Source organism: Vombatus ursinus, unplaced genomic scaffold (genome assembly GCF_900497805.2).
Source record: "Vombatus ursinus unplaced genomic scaffold, bare-nosed wombat genome assembly UNPS02001287.1, whole genome shotgun sequence".
Taxonomy (NCBI): Eukaryota; Metazoa; Chordata; class Mammalia; order Diprotodontia; family Vombatidae; genus Vombatus; species Vombatus ursinus.
The window spans coordinates 20,021,526-20,035,366 of NW_020941065.1; the positions used below are offsets into that span (position 1 = coordinate 20,021,526).

At 55.7% G+C, this 13,841-nt stretch overlaps 1 protein-coding gene across 8 annotated transcripts in view; it reads left to right on the forward strand.

Annotated features, from left to right (window-relative positions):
* Positions 1 to 13,841, forward strand: part of SFI1 (SFI1 centrin binding protein) — a 66,627-nt gene that overhangs the window by 14,774 nt on the left and 38,012 nt on the right. For all 8 annotated transcript variants that reach the window (XM_027863907.1, XM_027863900.1, XM_027863893.1 and 5 more), the window contains 5 exons: positions 6,438 to 6,594; positions 7,900 to 8,061; positions 9,024 to 9,094; positions 12,564 to 12,656; positions 13,439 to 13,536. In XM_027863907.1, coding sequence (XP_027719708.1) covers positions 6,438 to 6,594; positions 7,900 to 8,061; positions 9,024 to 9,094; positions 12,564 to 12,656; positions 13,439 to 13,536 — 581 coding nt within the window. The remainder of the gene's footprint in view (positions 1 to 6,437; positions 6,595 to 7,899; positions 8,062 to 9,023; positions 9,095 to 12,563; positions 12,657 to 13,438; positions 13,537 to 13,841) is intronic.

Genomic DNA, 13,841 nt, shown 5'->3' on the forward strand with positions numbered 1-13,841 from the left:
ACAGGTTTCTCTGGTAAAGGTTGCATATTCAAGCTATAGAATGAACTGATTCCAGTGTATAAAACAAACAACTGTTCCCCTCGGGCAGTTTGTCATCCAGTAAGCATTTATGAAGCGCCTACTATGTGCCAGGCACTGTGCTAAGTGCTGGGGATACAACAAGAGGCAGAAAAGAGTCCCTGCCCTCAGAAAGCGCACAGTCTGATGGGGAGACAATAAGCAAACAAATGTGTACAGAGCTGGCTCTAGACAGGATAAGTAGGGAATAATTAGCAGAGAGAAGACTGGCATTGAGGGAGTGGGGAAGACTTCCTGTAAAAGGTGGGATTTAGTTGGGACTTAAAGGAGGCAGGGAGGCCACTGGTCACAGTGGAGGAGAGTGGTCCAGTCTTGGGGGCTGGCCAGAGAAAATGTCCGGAGCTGAGAGATGGAGGGTTTTGTTCATGCAACAGCTGGGAGGCCGGGAGCACTGGATCAAAGGATTTTGGGAAGTGAGGTGTGAGAAGGCTGGAAGGGAGGAGGGGCCAGGTTGTGGAGGGCTTTGAAGGCCATAGGGAGCCTCGAGATCTTGTTGAGGGGGTGACATGACTGCACTTTAGAAAAATCCCTTGGGTGCCTGAATGGAGGATGGATTGGAGCGGGGAGAGAATAGAGGCAGACAGACAGACCCCCTCTCCCCCAGCAGCTGTTGTAGACTTCAGCTATGAAGGGGTGAGGGCCTGCACCAGAGTAGAGGCAGGGTCAGAGGAGAGAAGGGGGCAACAGCTTAGATCTGGGAGTGAGAGAGAGTGAGGCGTCCCAGACGACTCCGGGGTTGGGATCCTGGGGATTGGGAGGAAGTGGTGCCCTGAGGAAGATGGAGCTGGGGGCGAGTGTAGGGGGAAAGATAACGAGTTCTGTATTAGACATACTGAGTTTGAAATATCTGAAGGGCAGGTGGTCATAGGCTGAGAGGCTGGGTCTGCAAAGGTGGATTTGAAAATCGTAAAGCCATAGGAGCCAGGGAGATCACCCAGTGAAGTAATGGAGATGGGGAAGAGAAGAGGGCCCAGGACAGAGCCCTGAGGGGCAGCTCTGGTCAGAGGATCTGACCTGGAGGAGGATCCGGCAAAGGAGGCAGAGACGGGGGAGGAGAACCAGGAGGGACGGCATCCTGAAGGATCTGGGAGGAGAGAGTGATGGACAGCGTCAGAGGCTGCAGAGAGGTCAGGGAGAAGAGGCCACTGGATCTGGCCCCTAAGACATCATTCCTTGGTCACTTAGGAGACAGCAGTTTGGGGAAAATGATGAGATCGGAAACCAGATCGTCGGGGGTGAAAAAGAGAGTGAGAGGAAAGTGGAGACCCTGGTGTAGATGCCTTCTAGAGGAGTTTAGCCACAAAGGGCAGAGGAGACATAGGACGATGGGGATGGAAGGATCACGTGAGAGTTTGTTCAGGATGGGGGAGGCTTGGGCGGGTTTGTAGGCAGGAAGGAAGGAGCCAGTGAAGAGGGAGAGATTGAAGAAAAGAGAGGGGACTGAGAAGGAGAGGGGGCAGTCTGTGGGAGGGAGGGAGTGGCATCACTTGTGTGGGTAGAGGGGGGTTAGCCTGGATAAGGAGGAAGGCCACCTCTTCCTGTGCCAGAGGTGAAGGAGGAGAGAGGGGCAGAAGGCATCTAAGTGATAGGAGCCTTCGGTGAAAGGCCTCTATTTTTTCAGTAGAATATGAGGCCAGATTCTCAGCTGGGAGGATGGGGCAGGAGGAGCCATGGGAGATTGGAGGTTTGAGAGAGCCTCTAGGGCGAGTGGGAGAGGGGGATGATGAGGGAGATGTCAAAGGATTCTGAACAAGCATTTATGAAGGAAGAATTCCAAACTGTCAACCATTATGTGAAAAAGATATTCCAAATTACTAAAAATTAGGGATGAGAATTAATTAGAACAACACAGTTAGAAACATAAGTCAGAGTAATGATGAAATTATACCTCACCCCCAGAGCCAGCAAAAGTTGACAAATATCAGAGGGGCTTTGAGAAAACGGCCCCTTAACGCACCGTGGATGGAAGGGTGAATGGGTCCAGCCAGTCCGGGAGCAGTCTGGAACTATGACGGCAAAGTGACCAAGCTGCCTCGTGCTCCATTCAGCAGTTCTGCTCTGCAGCCTCGGCCTCAGAGCATCTGGAGAAAGAGCAAAGGGAGCTGTCTGCGCAGAAACTGGAGAAGCAGCGGCTCCCCTCCCGTCGGGGAATGGCGGCTGCACCACTGTGGTCGGAGACCTCAGACCCGATGCAGAGCGCAGTGAGCAGATAAGAGACTGGAGGTCAGCAGAGAGATCGAGTCAGGACAGGCAGATTTGAGAATCATCAGCGCAGAGATGGTCACTGAATCCATGGGAGCTGGTGAGATCGCCCAGTGAAACCATAGAGGGAGAGAAGAGAAGAGAAGGGAGCTCTGAAGGACATCTACGGTGAGAAGGCGTGATCTGAAGGAGGATCCAGCTAAGAGGACGGAGAAGGAGCCCATGTCAGAGAGGACAGCCAGGAGAGACGGTGTCCTGTAAACCTAGAGAGAAGAGAGGATCCAAGAGACAAGGCGGTTGATGGCATCAGAGGCTGCAGGGAGGCCGGGAAGAATGAGGACTGAGGAAAGCCCACTGGACTTGGCGGCTAAGAGATCCTCGGGAACTTGGGAGAGAACCGTTTGGGGGAAGGTGAAGAAGAGAGTGAGAGGAGAGGAAGCAGCAGCCCCTGTTGTAGGCAGCCTTTTTTAGGAGTTCTGCCACAAAGGGCAGAAGAGACAGAAGATGATAAGTGGGCCGGAAGACTCAAAGGAGGGTTTGTGAGGAGGACGGAAATGCGTGCGTGTGCATGGAGTGAGGAAGGAGCCAGGAGCCAGGGAGAGATTTTGGAGTGGAGATGACAGAGAGACAGGAGGAAGGGGCAGACTTCTGTAGGTGGAGGCTTTGCCCTGGCAAGGCGTAGCCTGCCTCTGTGAGAGAGAGGAGAGAGGGGCAGAAGGCATCTTGAAGAAGAGGGAGCTCTCGGGGAGCTGAGAGCCGGGGCTGGGGGAGCCGTGGGAGATTTAAGGAGGGATGGAAAGGTTCGGAAGAGCCGTTGTGGAAAGGGGAAGAGGGAGCTGATAAGGGGAGTGTAGAAGGGTTGCCTTTGTGAGGGCCCAGATGAAGTTGTGGATCCAGTTTAAAGGGTTGTGTGATTTTCTCCACCTTCATGCAGCAGCACGTGCGTAGGAGGCAGGGTGATAAATGGTGGGTGTGATGAGGTCTGAGGCTTGGCAGAGCCCAATAGTCAATGGGTAAGGTGGCCAGGGCCTCCATAAGAAGACAGTGTAGAGTTGAACTGGTTTACCACGAGGTCAAGATGGTAAAAAGGGGAGAGAGTGGCCAGTGTGGAGTTGGGCTGTGGCTGAAGAGCAGGGATTGGTAAGGGAAGGCAGGGGAGGGGTGGAAAACCAATCGATTACTTGTCAGATGAGGGGTTTCAGAATTCTTCACCGCGGGGAGGATACATTTGCCGGTGAGAGCAGGTTGGATGAGTTGGTGAAGGTTTGACCATCTTTGTGTGTGGCTCTGGTGCAGGTCAAGGGAGAGGAGGAGGCTGAGGAACTTGGGGTGTTGGAGAGTCACTATGTATGTGGAAGGCCCCGAGTATGAAGGCCAGAGTTACAGAGGAGAAAGGAAGGGACCTGAGGGTCTGTAGGGAACAGCAGCCAGGGTGCATTTGATTGGGTGAGAGATGTGGATCGCATGGACCTCAAAGGAAGAGAGATTGCTGAGTGATGGAGGGAGGAGACGAACCTGGAAGGGTCTGTGGGGAACGCAGAGGATTCCTCCTCTGAGCCATTGACTCCAAGCCAGTGAAGGTGCAGCCAGCACTGAAAGGGGCGTCCAGGGAGACCGTGTCATCAGGGGAAATCAGGGCTTGGGAATGGCTACAAGATGGAAGGAAGAGGTGGAGAGATGGAAGATGAAGCAGATTTGTGGCCTGTGGAAGGGGCCCTCTGGGGGACACAGTGGAGGGGGTGCATCGCTTTTGATTGGGCCTTTGGGCTGGGATGGTTGAAGTAGCCAGGAATGAGGAGGTGTAGGAGACGATCAGGGGTGAGTGTGCCGACCGTGGAGAGGAGGCCGCCCTCCTCTTCCTGAGGAGCCTGGAGATTGAGCAAGAGACACGCAGAGCGTGGCCAGGTCTGTAGCCATGTAGGAGGCCCCGTTTCACGTCTCATCTTCCCTTCAAGGGCTGTTGATTAAACAGGACGTGGCAAAGCAGGAGAGATGGAGATGCCGCTGCCCACCGACTGTCCTCTTCTTGCCTCAGGGCACAGCGCAGCCAGAGGTGGGCGTCCTCAGTCAGAGGGAAGTCCCTCCTTTTTCCTCCACCCTGCCCACTGTGGCCTTCCCCGCCGGGCCACAGCCGCAGGCCTCTTCTCATCGGAGGCTGGAGATGAGGCTAGTGCAGCGGGACATGCCAGTCCTGCAGGCTGGGGGCATGGAGGGTGTGCCCGGCCCCCGGCTGCCTTCCCTCCAGGGACGCTAAGAGCGGGAGATGGACGGCGCCCTCCCTCCTGTTCCCTATTCAGTGGGTCGTGAGTCCCCAGGAGGAGGAGGGATTCTCTACTAGAGGGAGGATGTTGCTGGAAAGTCTTGTAAGGTTGTGGCCGGCCTCAGCACAGCCCGCTTCTGTGGCAGATTCCCCCCAGAGGCGAGAGCCCGGGAAGGGGAGATGAGGATGTTTGCCTTTCCACGGGTGTTCGTGAGTTCTCAGAGCGAGAATGAGTTGTCCTGCCTTCTCACTCAGGCACTGGAGGCCGCTGGCAGCCATGGGGCATGGCAGAGAGAGCCCCCGTTTCCTCATCTTGCAGGAAGAGAGTCAGAAGAGGAGAGGAATCCTGGGAAGGCACTCGGACCCACAATGATCACAGACAGCTCATGCTGAGCTCGAGGCAGCAGGTGGAGCAGCAGACAGAGTGCTGGGGCCAGATCCGGCCTCAGACACCTCCCGGCCATGTGACTGTAGGCAAGTCACTTTACCTCAATTTGCCTCAGTTTCCTCATCTTTAAAATGGAGCAGAGACCTACCTCCCAGGATTGTTGTCAGGGTCAGATGAGAAAATGCTTGTCAAAGGGCTTCGCACATAGTAGGGGCTTCATCAGTGCTCCTTCCCTTCCGTTAATACCATCAGGAGCTGGGCTCTGTAGCAGAATGGGTGGCCTGGAAGAAGTAGAGATTCTCAGCTTGAACCTTAGTTTTTCTTGTTCTCATTCTGTCAGGAGGAGATGGGGGTGTGGCCTGGCTGCTGACACCACCTGCACCCTCTGCTGGGCTCCCCGAGTCAGAGTTGTCTCCTAGGGGAGAGGCCTTTTCTTAAAGATGCCTCCTGCTGCGACAGCATCACAGAGCCCCCTAAAAATGGCTCATTTCCCCAGAGCTCTCAAGGCATGCCTTGTCCTGTCGGGGTACTTTGAGCAAGTCTGGGACGCGTTTCAGACTGCGGATTCCTTGGACGCCACTGTGGGCCTAGGCCACAAAGCTGCATCAGCTGCAGGGGCCTGATGGCTTGGCAGAATGCACAGCCAGACTTCATCCACCGCATTGGCCCTGGGGGGCTGCTTCAGTCCCCTCGGACGGATGGATGGAGGCAGGAGAGGCTGAGAGTCGTGGGCCAGAGGACAGGGGATGGATGCACAAGGGATGTGGGTACTCGATGACTCTTCATCCATCTCTCCCTGTTTCCTTTCTGTGGCTCCCCATCACCCAGGCCACCAAAAGCGAGGCAGAGCGCAGATGCCAGACTGAAGACCCTTCACCCCCTGCCTTTCCTCCTCCAGGCTCAGGCTCTGCTCAAGATGGGGAGAGGTCCATGGCCCCCCACGGCCCCGCCATGCTTCTGTCCCATCCAGCCTCCTCCACAGGCTCTCTCGTGATGGGTGACTCACTGCTCCCATTTCTGGACTGACCTGCGGGCTCTCCTCATTCGTTCTTTTCCCATCAGACAGTTGGGTCCCATCCCCGGGCTCCCGTCCCCGTCCTCTGTGTTCTGCGCGCAGGCCGCCAGGTGGCGCTGTGGCTTGACCTCAGACCCCTCGGGTAGGGTGGAAGGCCCAGAAGAGAGGAGACGGAGAGCCCTCTGTCCTGTCATAGACAGGGAACTCCTGGGGGCCCGGGGCCACCCCAGTGCCTGGCATGCAGTAGGTGCTTATTCATAAGAAACGCTCACGGACTGGGCTTGTTCCTTGTCTCGGAGAGATTCAAATGCCTGAATTCCCCAGGCCTCCTTTAGCGTGCTCGTCAGCTGGACTCCCAGGCCCAGGGGAGCGTGGCCAGTTCTCGTGGGTTTCACGTTCTTCAGGCCCGCTCTCTGTCCCCGTGGGCCCTCTCTCCACCCTTTACCTTCTCCTTGGCCATCCCCTTTGGTCTGACTTTTCCCTCTGGTTTCCAGGCATGGTCTCGGTGGCAGGAGCAGTTTCTTCATGTCCAGATCATTAGGAAGAAGGAAACCGAGGCAGCAGGGCATTACGTGCACCAAGAACGACGGAGGGCCCTGACGGCGTGGAGGGGCTACCTGCAGGGCCGCAGAGAGAAGCGACGCCAGGCACGTGAGTGGGGAGGGCAGGGGAGGCTCCGGCCTCAAAACAGGAGCGCTCTGCGTGACGGGGCCGTTCTTGCCTGTTTTGGGCCTTTCCTCAGACATTGTGTCATTGCCTTCGATGACAGCAGCTCTTTAGGAGACCATGCCTGCGGCTAGGGCTTGTAGGCATGAGGGCTTGGTCTACACAGGGGTGCAGCGGGCAGGGTGTCCGCTGCAGAGGGAGAGGCCCTCCGTCCAAACGCTCGCTCTGTCACTCACTGCCCAGGTGACCTCCTCAGGGCGCCCGTTTTCTCACTTTGAAATGATGAGGTTGGACTCTGGCTTCTGAGGCCCCTTCTGGCTCTAAAGCTGGGATCCTATCATGCGTGCGTTCATTCAGTATTCATTAATACTTATGGTGCAGAGGGAGTATAGTTTGGAAGAGAAAGGGTCTCAGAGTTTCCTGCCTAGTGTGGGCGATAAGACACAGAGGTTACTGTAATACATCATGGTGATTGATAGGCGTGTGAGAGATCTGAGGAGGAAGGCCATTACTCATGGGGGTGGCTTGGGGGTTGGGGGGAGGGAGCCTGAGGTCACTTTGTGAAGATATCTTGTGCATGTCTGAGAAACATGTGGAGGAGGGGAGGCTGTGTGAGCCTCGTGTTCCTGACGGATACACCCCTTCTGGCATGGACCCTGGTATAAAGGACCTCCAGAATCTTTGAGGTGCCATGTCAGTGATGTGTCTCTGTGCGGTTAGATGTGGGCCTCTGGTGTCCTGGTGTTGGCCCTAGCCCCTGCCTGTCATCAGAAGGCCCCCCTCCCGACCCCACTCCCAGTACTGAGTGGTGTGGGCTAGCCATCCAGGAAATGGGGCTTATTACATCATCCTTGGATGGGAAAGGGCCTGGGGAGCCCCGGTTTGTCAGCCCCAGTCAGCTTATTTTAGGACAGTCACAGCAGGGAGCCTAGCTGCAGGCCCCACAAAGGTTTGTCCAGCCTGACTCTGCGGGTCAGTGTTACGCTCACAGCCCTAATGTCAGCATCCTGGGTATAGGGAGGAGAAACAGACCCCTGTGAGACAGCAGAACCTGGGCGCTTGTCCATCCATAGTCAGAGGCTCACCCAGGCTTGTTTACCCAGCTGGAGGGTGGTCCTCCTGCCAGTCTTCTACTTCTAAGCCACTGACATTTTCCTTTGTTGAAGCCACTGTGACCCCATGATTAAAGCTTGGAGGGGGCGGGGGCTCCTGGTCCTGCCCCCTTGTCCCTGGTGGGCTTTCCTGAAAGCCTGCCGGGCGGATGGAACCCTCCTGGGTGCTTCTCTCTAGAGTTGGCTGGAGAATTCCACTGTGCCATCATGGCCCGGACCAGCTTCTCGGTCTGGCGGGTGGCCTGGGAGCAGAGGAAGCTCCTTCGTGCGCACCAGGCGCGGATCAAGGCACTGGCGGCCCGGATCACCCTGCGGCAGGCCTTCGAGCGCTGGAAACGCTGTATCCTTCCCAGTCAGCTGTCCTGGGCCAGGAGAGGGAGGATGAGACAAGGGCGTCTGGAAGTCAGCCCAGCTGTGGCCGGCTCTGTGGGACAGTCACCCAAGGGACAGGGTGATTCCTCAGGGCTGGGGGCCTGTGGACGAATGACGTGACTTCCTGAGCCTTCGTTTCCTCATCCACAAAATGGAACAATGATGCTTCTGCTTGCTGCTTGTGTTGGGAACCTTGAAGCCATTACTGTCTCCATTTTACAGATGAGAAGATTGAGGCTCAGGGAGATGAAGGCGCTGGCTCAGGGCTCTCCAGGAAGTGGGGGACGTAGTACTCAAACTCATGGTTTTTTGACTTTAAAACCAGCTCTTTCCAATATTCAATCCCTGCCTTCTGCTGAGAGTCTGTTGTGTGTCACGTGCTATCCAGGGAGAGAAATCTGACGTGTTGTCCTTACCTCTGAGGAGGAGCCATACCTGAGAAGCTAGCCACGGACTCCCGCGAGTGCCCTGGCATCTCAGGGGTTGAGGGTGCAGACCCATCGGAGCTGACTTGTGTTCAGCCTTCCCATAAATTCTCACTGACTGGGTGACCCTGGGCCAGTCTCCTGTATGAGGTGGGAGGGTGGTTCGGTGGTCTCCAGGCCCCTTCTAGCTCTTAGCCTGTGAACCTCTGCCAGGCTCCCGTGGACGCCAGCGCATCACAGGGAGTGTCCACAGCGGTGCTGTGCACAAGGCATCTCAGGTGCTGCCGTCCGTGCGTGTGGGGCTCAGAGAACCCCATGGCTCAGTGTAAGGACTCAGGTGTCCAGTTGGTGGCCCTGCCAGTTCTGGCTCTGGTGCATTCTGATTAAGAACGTTCCACGAATTGGCAGCATCTTACCCCAGGTGTCTGCTTGCCCCGCATTGGCAGACACAAACCCTGAGGGGCAGGGGGTCCACTTAAGACAAGTGTCTTTAACTTCATGACAGACGTGCTGATTTCTGTGGAGGACGCTGCCTTCCAGGACGTGGCAGAGAAGCACCATCGGCAGCGGCTGGTGGTAAGAGCCCTCCCTGCCCACCCCGGGGTAGGGGTGGTGGGAGCACAAGGTCTTGGCCAAGGCCAGAGGAGGCATTCTCCCCTGTGCTGTTGTCAGTGATGGTATGAGAAGTCTTCCTTGGAGCCTCACCGGGGCCCCTTCCACCTGCAGCTCATTCCTCAATTTCGTAAGAAAATGAGACAGACCAAGCCACTGAACACTTTGTTCTTTTAATGACCCAGGGAGGCCCCAGGGCAGGGCAGCCGCCTCACCTCTCCTCGCCCTGCTGTGCAAAGGTGAGGGCCCAGGACTGGAGGTCCCACAGCCTCGTGGCCTCTGTTTAGCTAAGCTGTTTCTAATTCTTTGTTACAAGGAATGACTCAGCGGGGAGGGGAAGGAAAGTGATAGAAAAGAGGCTGGCAGTACAAATGAAAAGCTTCCTATGGAGCTTCAGTGTTAATCACAGTAAGTCATTAGGTTAATTAAAAATGTGTCGTTTCTCTCTTTTGTCTTTGCCTCTCCTATATTTTCCAGTACATCCTTCTCCTCTCCCCCTCCCAGAGCGCTGCCCTTTATAGGAAAAAACAGAGAAAGGAAGGCCAAACTGCCCTCGCCATCTGTCCGGCCCCACCATGTATGCAGCATCCCGCGTCCACAGCTCCTCAACTCCCCCGAGAAGGGAGAGAGGGCCACTGTGGCGTGTCTTCTTTGGGGCCGAGCATGGTTATTGTAATTGGTGACTGTCTGTTTTCATTGGCGAGCATGCTTCCATCCGCCTCGCTGCCATACCACGGCATTGTGGGCATGGCTCCGGCTTCTGCTTTCTCCACAGTCATTGTTACTTTTTGAAAACTTTTTAATTGACATCTCTTGTTTTTACGTCACATTCTGCCCCGCCTGCTCCCAGGACGTTCTGCCCCCTTTCTCAGTGGGCTAGTTGAGTTGTGGTCTCTACCTGACTCCAGTGCTCCCTCAGATACCCTAAATTCCCATTTCATCGATCCTGCTTCCTGTGCTCCCCTCAGCTACATGCAGGCGCAATCTCTTGCCAGCGCCCCACAAACGCTCCACTGACGTGATCGAGAAACTTATCAGTCTTCTGTCATTCTCTCTTCCTCTACCTCACCCCTTTTTGGGCTATTCTTTTTTTTTTTTTTCCCGGATGGGGCAACCGGGTTAAGTGACTTGCCCAGGGTCACATAGCTAGTGAGTGTCAAGTGTCTGAGGCCAGATTTGAACTCAGGTCCTCCTGACTTCAAGGCCGGAGCTCTATCCACTGTGCCACCTAGCTGCCCCTCCCTGGGCTATTCTTCATCCTCATCGAGCCCCCAGGTCTTTGTCTAGTGAAGCAGCTCAACCCTGCCCCAGCTCTGTTCTCGAACCCTCACTTCCCTTGTCCCATTGCAGCTCAGGCGCTGCCTCATGCACTCCTGACGCTGCTGCTTGGATGTGATCTCAGTGGGGCCCTCACCCTTGCACTGTAAGCCTTTCACTACTAATATGATCCAGGTGCAATGGTATTGCTATTTATTTTGTTAAATATTTTCCAGTCACACCTTCATCTGGTTCCTGACCCCTCACGAGTGTGTCTGACCCAGTCTGTGCCGCTCTCCACAGCAGCTGTTCCCAAATTTAACTTCCCCAGCTGAGCCGCTGGCATCTCCCCCTCACTCCATTTCCTCTTGTCTCTCCATACCCTCCCTTGTGATACGCTGTCTGCCTTAGTTTCTTTATCTGTAAAATGAGGACAGTAGTAACCCTTACCTCACAAGCTTGGAGGAGCGTTGGATGTGCTGGGGAAAACTGGAGCGTAGGGCAGGCATTGGGAAGGGATGGGAGGGCCGGGCCAGGCTGGGGGGCCTCGAGGGCCAGGAGAAGAAGCGTGCCGTTGACCCCAGCCCCTTCATGTATCACAGTAACTCCTGGCAAACCCTTGGTACAGTAAAGCGCTGTGTACATGCCCGCTGTTGTTATGAAGGCCTGCTTCTGGCTTCTGCCAGCTGTGTGAGTCTGGGCATGTCATTGAGTCTCCAAGTTAAAGGCAGTCGCTGATGGGTGCAATAGGAAGTCTGCGCCCTTCTGCCGCCCGTAGTTTCCTAAAGGTCTGTCCAGTTCCTCTGCCTCTCGTCCCGGTCAGACTTCACTGCGGTAGAGGATCTGTTATGTTAATGTGCCCCCACTTAACTCAGCAGTCGGGCTGCTGGTGGGGGTCGGTTGCTGATGGCCGTTTTCTCGTGGTCACAAATAATGGGAATCTTTGAATAGGAAGCTCCTCTTATTTTCTTAGCGACGCTTTCGGGGTCTCTCGCCAGCCTGGACTCCTTTCTGGTGGCTCAGCCACATTTCTGTTCCTTTCGTGGCTTCCACCCCCACAGTTTGCTCTTGGGCCGGTGGGGCCCAGGAGCCTCATTTTCTTCTGGCCCTTTAGCTGGTTGTGGTGCCAGGACCAGGCAGAGCTGTGAAGCAGGAAAGTTGTGTCTCTGCTGAGTGTCAGCCAAGGAATGGGTCTGTGAGCGGCAGGGGTTTCGTTTTCTGATTTCAGAATGTGGAGTCTTCTCGTTGTGGCCACAGGTTTCCCTGCCACATAGAGGTGGGGGTTAATAGCCTCATTTAACAAGCAGAGTGGCCCATCCCTTCGAGAGGCCAGCCACCCTCCTGATAGGACATCTTCTCTGACCCTTCTCTTTCCTTTTCCCTTGAATTCACCCTTCACACTATTGTGGGGTGAATGCCTTCAGGGGCATCCCAGTACCCCTTGGCCTGCCCTTTGCTGAGGCCTCCCCCAGCCTGGTCTAGCCTTTTCAGGCCGCAGCACTTGTCTCCTCCTCTCTGGTCTCAGTTCCTCTGTGCTGATACCATTACCTGATGCATACTCCTCGCCATCCTGGCCTCTTACCCTCTGACCCCCACCCCCTCCAGGCCCAGCTCAGTGGCCGTGATTCCCTCTCTTCCCCCCAGAAATGACCTTTCCTCCTCACACCTTGGAGAGCACTTTGTCCCTTTCTTATGTGTACAGCATGAGATTTAGAACTAGAGGGTGTGTTAGGGATCCTTCGGGCCCCTCATTTTACAGCTGGAGAAACTGAGCCCCAGAAAAGGGAAGTGACTTTCCATGGGTTACACAGGGCGTGTTGAGTTGAGTTGGGATTCTGACCCTGAATCCACAGCTGCCACTCACCAAAAGGGGACTCATCTGGAACCTTGGGATTGCCTTTTTATTCTAGTTATATGTTGTATCCCCTATTAGACGGGGCCCTCATGAGGGCAGGAGCTGTGTCTTCTCTGTGCTCCAGGCTGTATCTCTGGTGTGAGCAGCCCCTCACAAGGGGCCAACCTGGCTCCCAAGCTGCTGCGGAAGCAGCGAAGGATGTGATGGCAGTTGTGGGCTGTGGAGGCCGCTGGCATCTGTCCGGGGGCCTCTTTGGGCAGATGACTCTGTGTGGTCTCCAGGCTTTGCCCTGAACCCGGCTTTCTCCTCCTGTTTCCCTAGTTCAGCTGTTTCAGGGCCCTGAAGGACAACGTGAAGAATTCCCGTCTCCACCGCTTAAGGAAGAATCTGGCTCATGGGCAGTATCAAGCCGTGGTGAGGCCCCCCTTCTGTGCTTCCACCCACGTCTCCCTTGGTTCTGGGGTAGTTCTTCAGGTGTTTAGGCTCTGGGAATGGATTTGCAATGGAAATCAATACTTGATGCCTTTTTTTTGCTTTGTGGGACCACAGGTTAGGACCAAGAAAATTGGGGAATTCCATGTCTCTGAGGTGGTTATCAGCTGTGTTCTCATTAGGCATTCACTCCACAACCAGCAGCTGTTGCTTGTCTGACCAGATAGTTACTGCTTATCAAGAGGCAAGGTCTCCTAGTGGGATTGTTCCCTGAGGCCCAGAAGAAAGACTGTAGACCTTAAACCTAAAGGCCTCGGGCTCTAGACCCAGCTGTGACGGCCGAGCCTCTGGCCTCCAGCAGCAGGGTTTTGTGAGAAGCGGTGGGTAGAATGTGGCAGAAGGAGGCCGCCGCTCATGGGAAGGGGGAGGCTGCCCACAGTCTGATTTCTGAGACAGAGAGGATGTCTTTGACTCAAAGTGGGCTGGCCTTAGCACAGCCCGGGCTGGGAGCATGCCTTCATGCCGGTGTTTCCTGCGGGCAGGCTTCCTCTCCGCTGTCCCATTGGCAGGAGGGGTGCTGGACACATCTTGGCTGTGTCCCCTTGGTGCCTCAGTGTGCTCACCTGTGAGATGGGGTGGTCACACCTGCGGGCTGTGAGGGGGAGGCACCTCTCCTGGGTGAGTCTCGGAGAGCAGCTGTCACTGTGAGCGCCAACAGGAGGGTCCCCCACATCCCCTCACGCGTGTCGCTGTCTCTTCTGCAGCTCGTGCAGAGGTTCTGGCGCCGCTGGTGTGCTCGAGCAGAACAGAGAGAGGATGAGAGGCAGCTGCCCCAGCTGCTCCGTGCTCATGGCCACTGCAGGTACCTCGGCCCCCTTGAGGAAGAACCACTCTGGTCAGGGAGTGATCCAGCCTCGTGGGGCTGCCTTAGCCACGTCGTTGTGGGCGACGCATTGCCGTGGCTCTGCTCGCCATGAAAGGGCTGAAACCTCGGCAGTGGATGCAGTGGGAGTGTTGTTTTTGTTTCTTCCTGGTGGGATTTCCTCAGCAGAGCCTTCCTTTTGGGTGGGCATGCGTCCCTTCAGTGGAAGAATTCTACAAATAGCTCCCTCCACCGGGGAAGAGGATAGAGAAAGGCAGGCTAGCGCCAGGGGGTCTCCTGTGCTC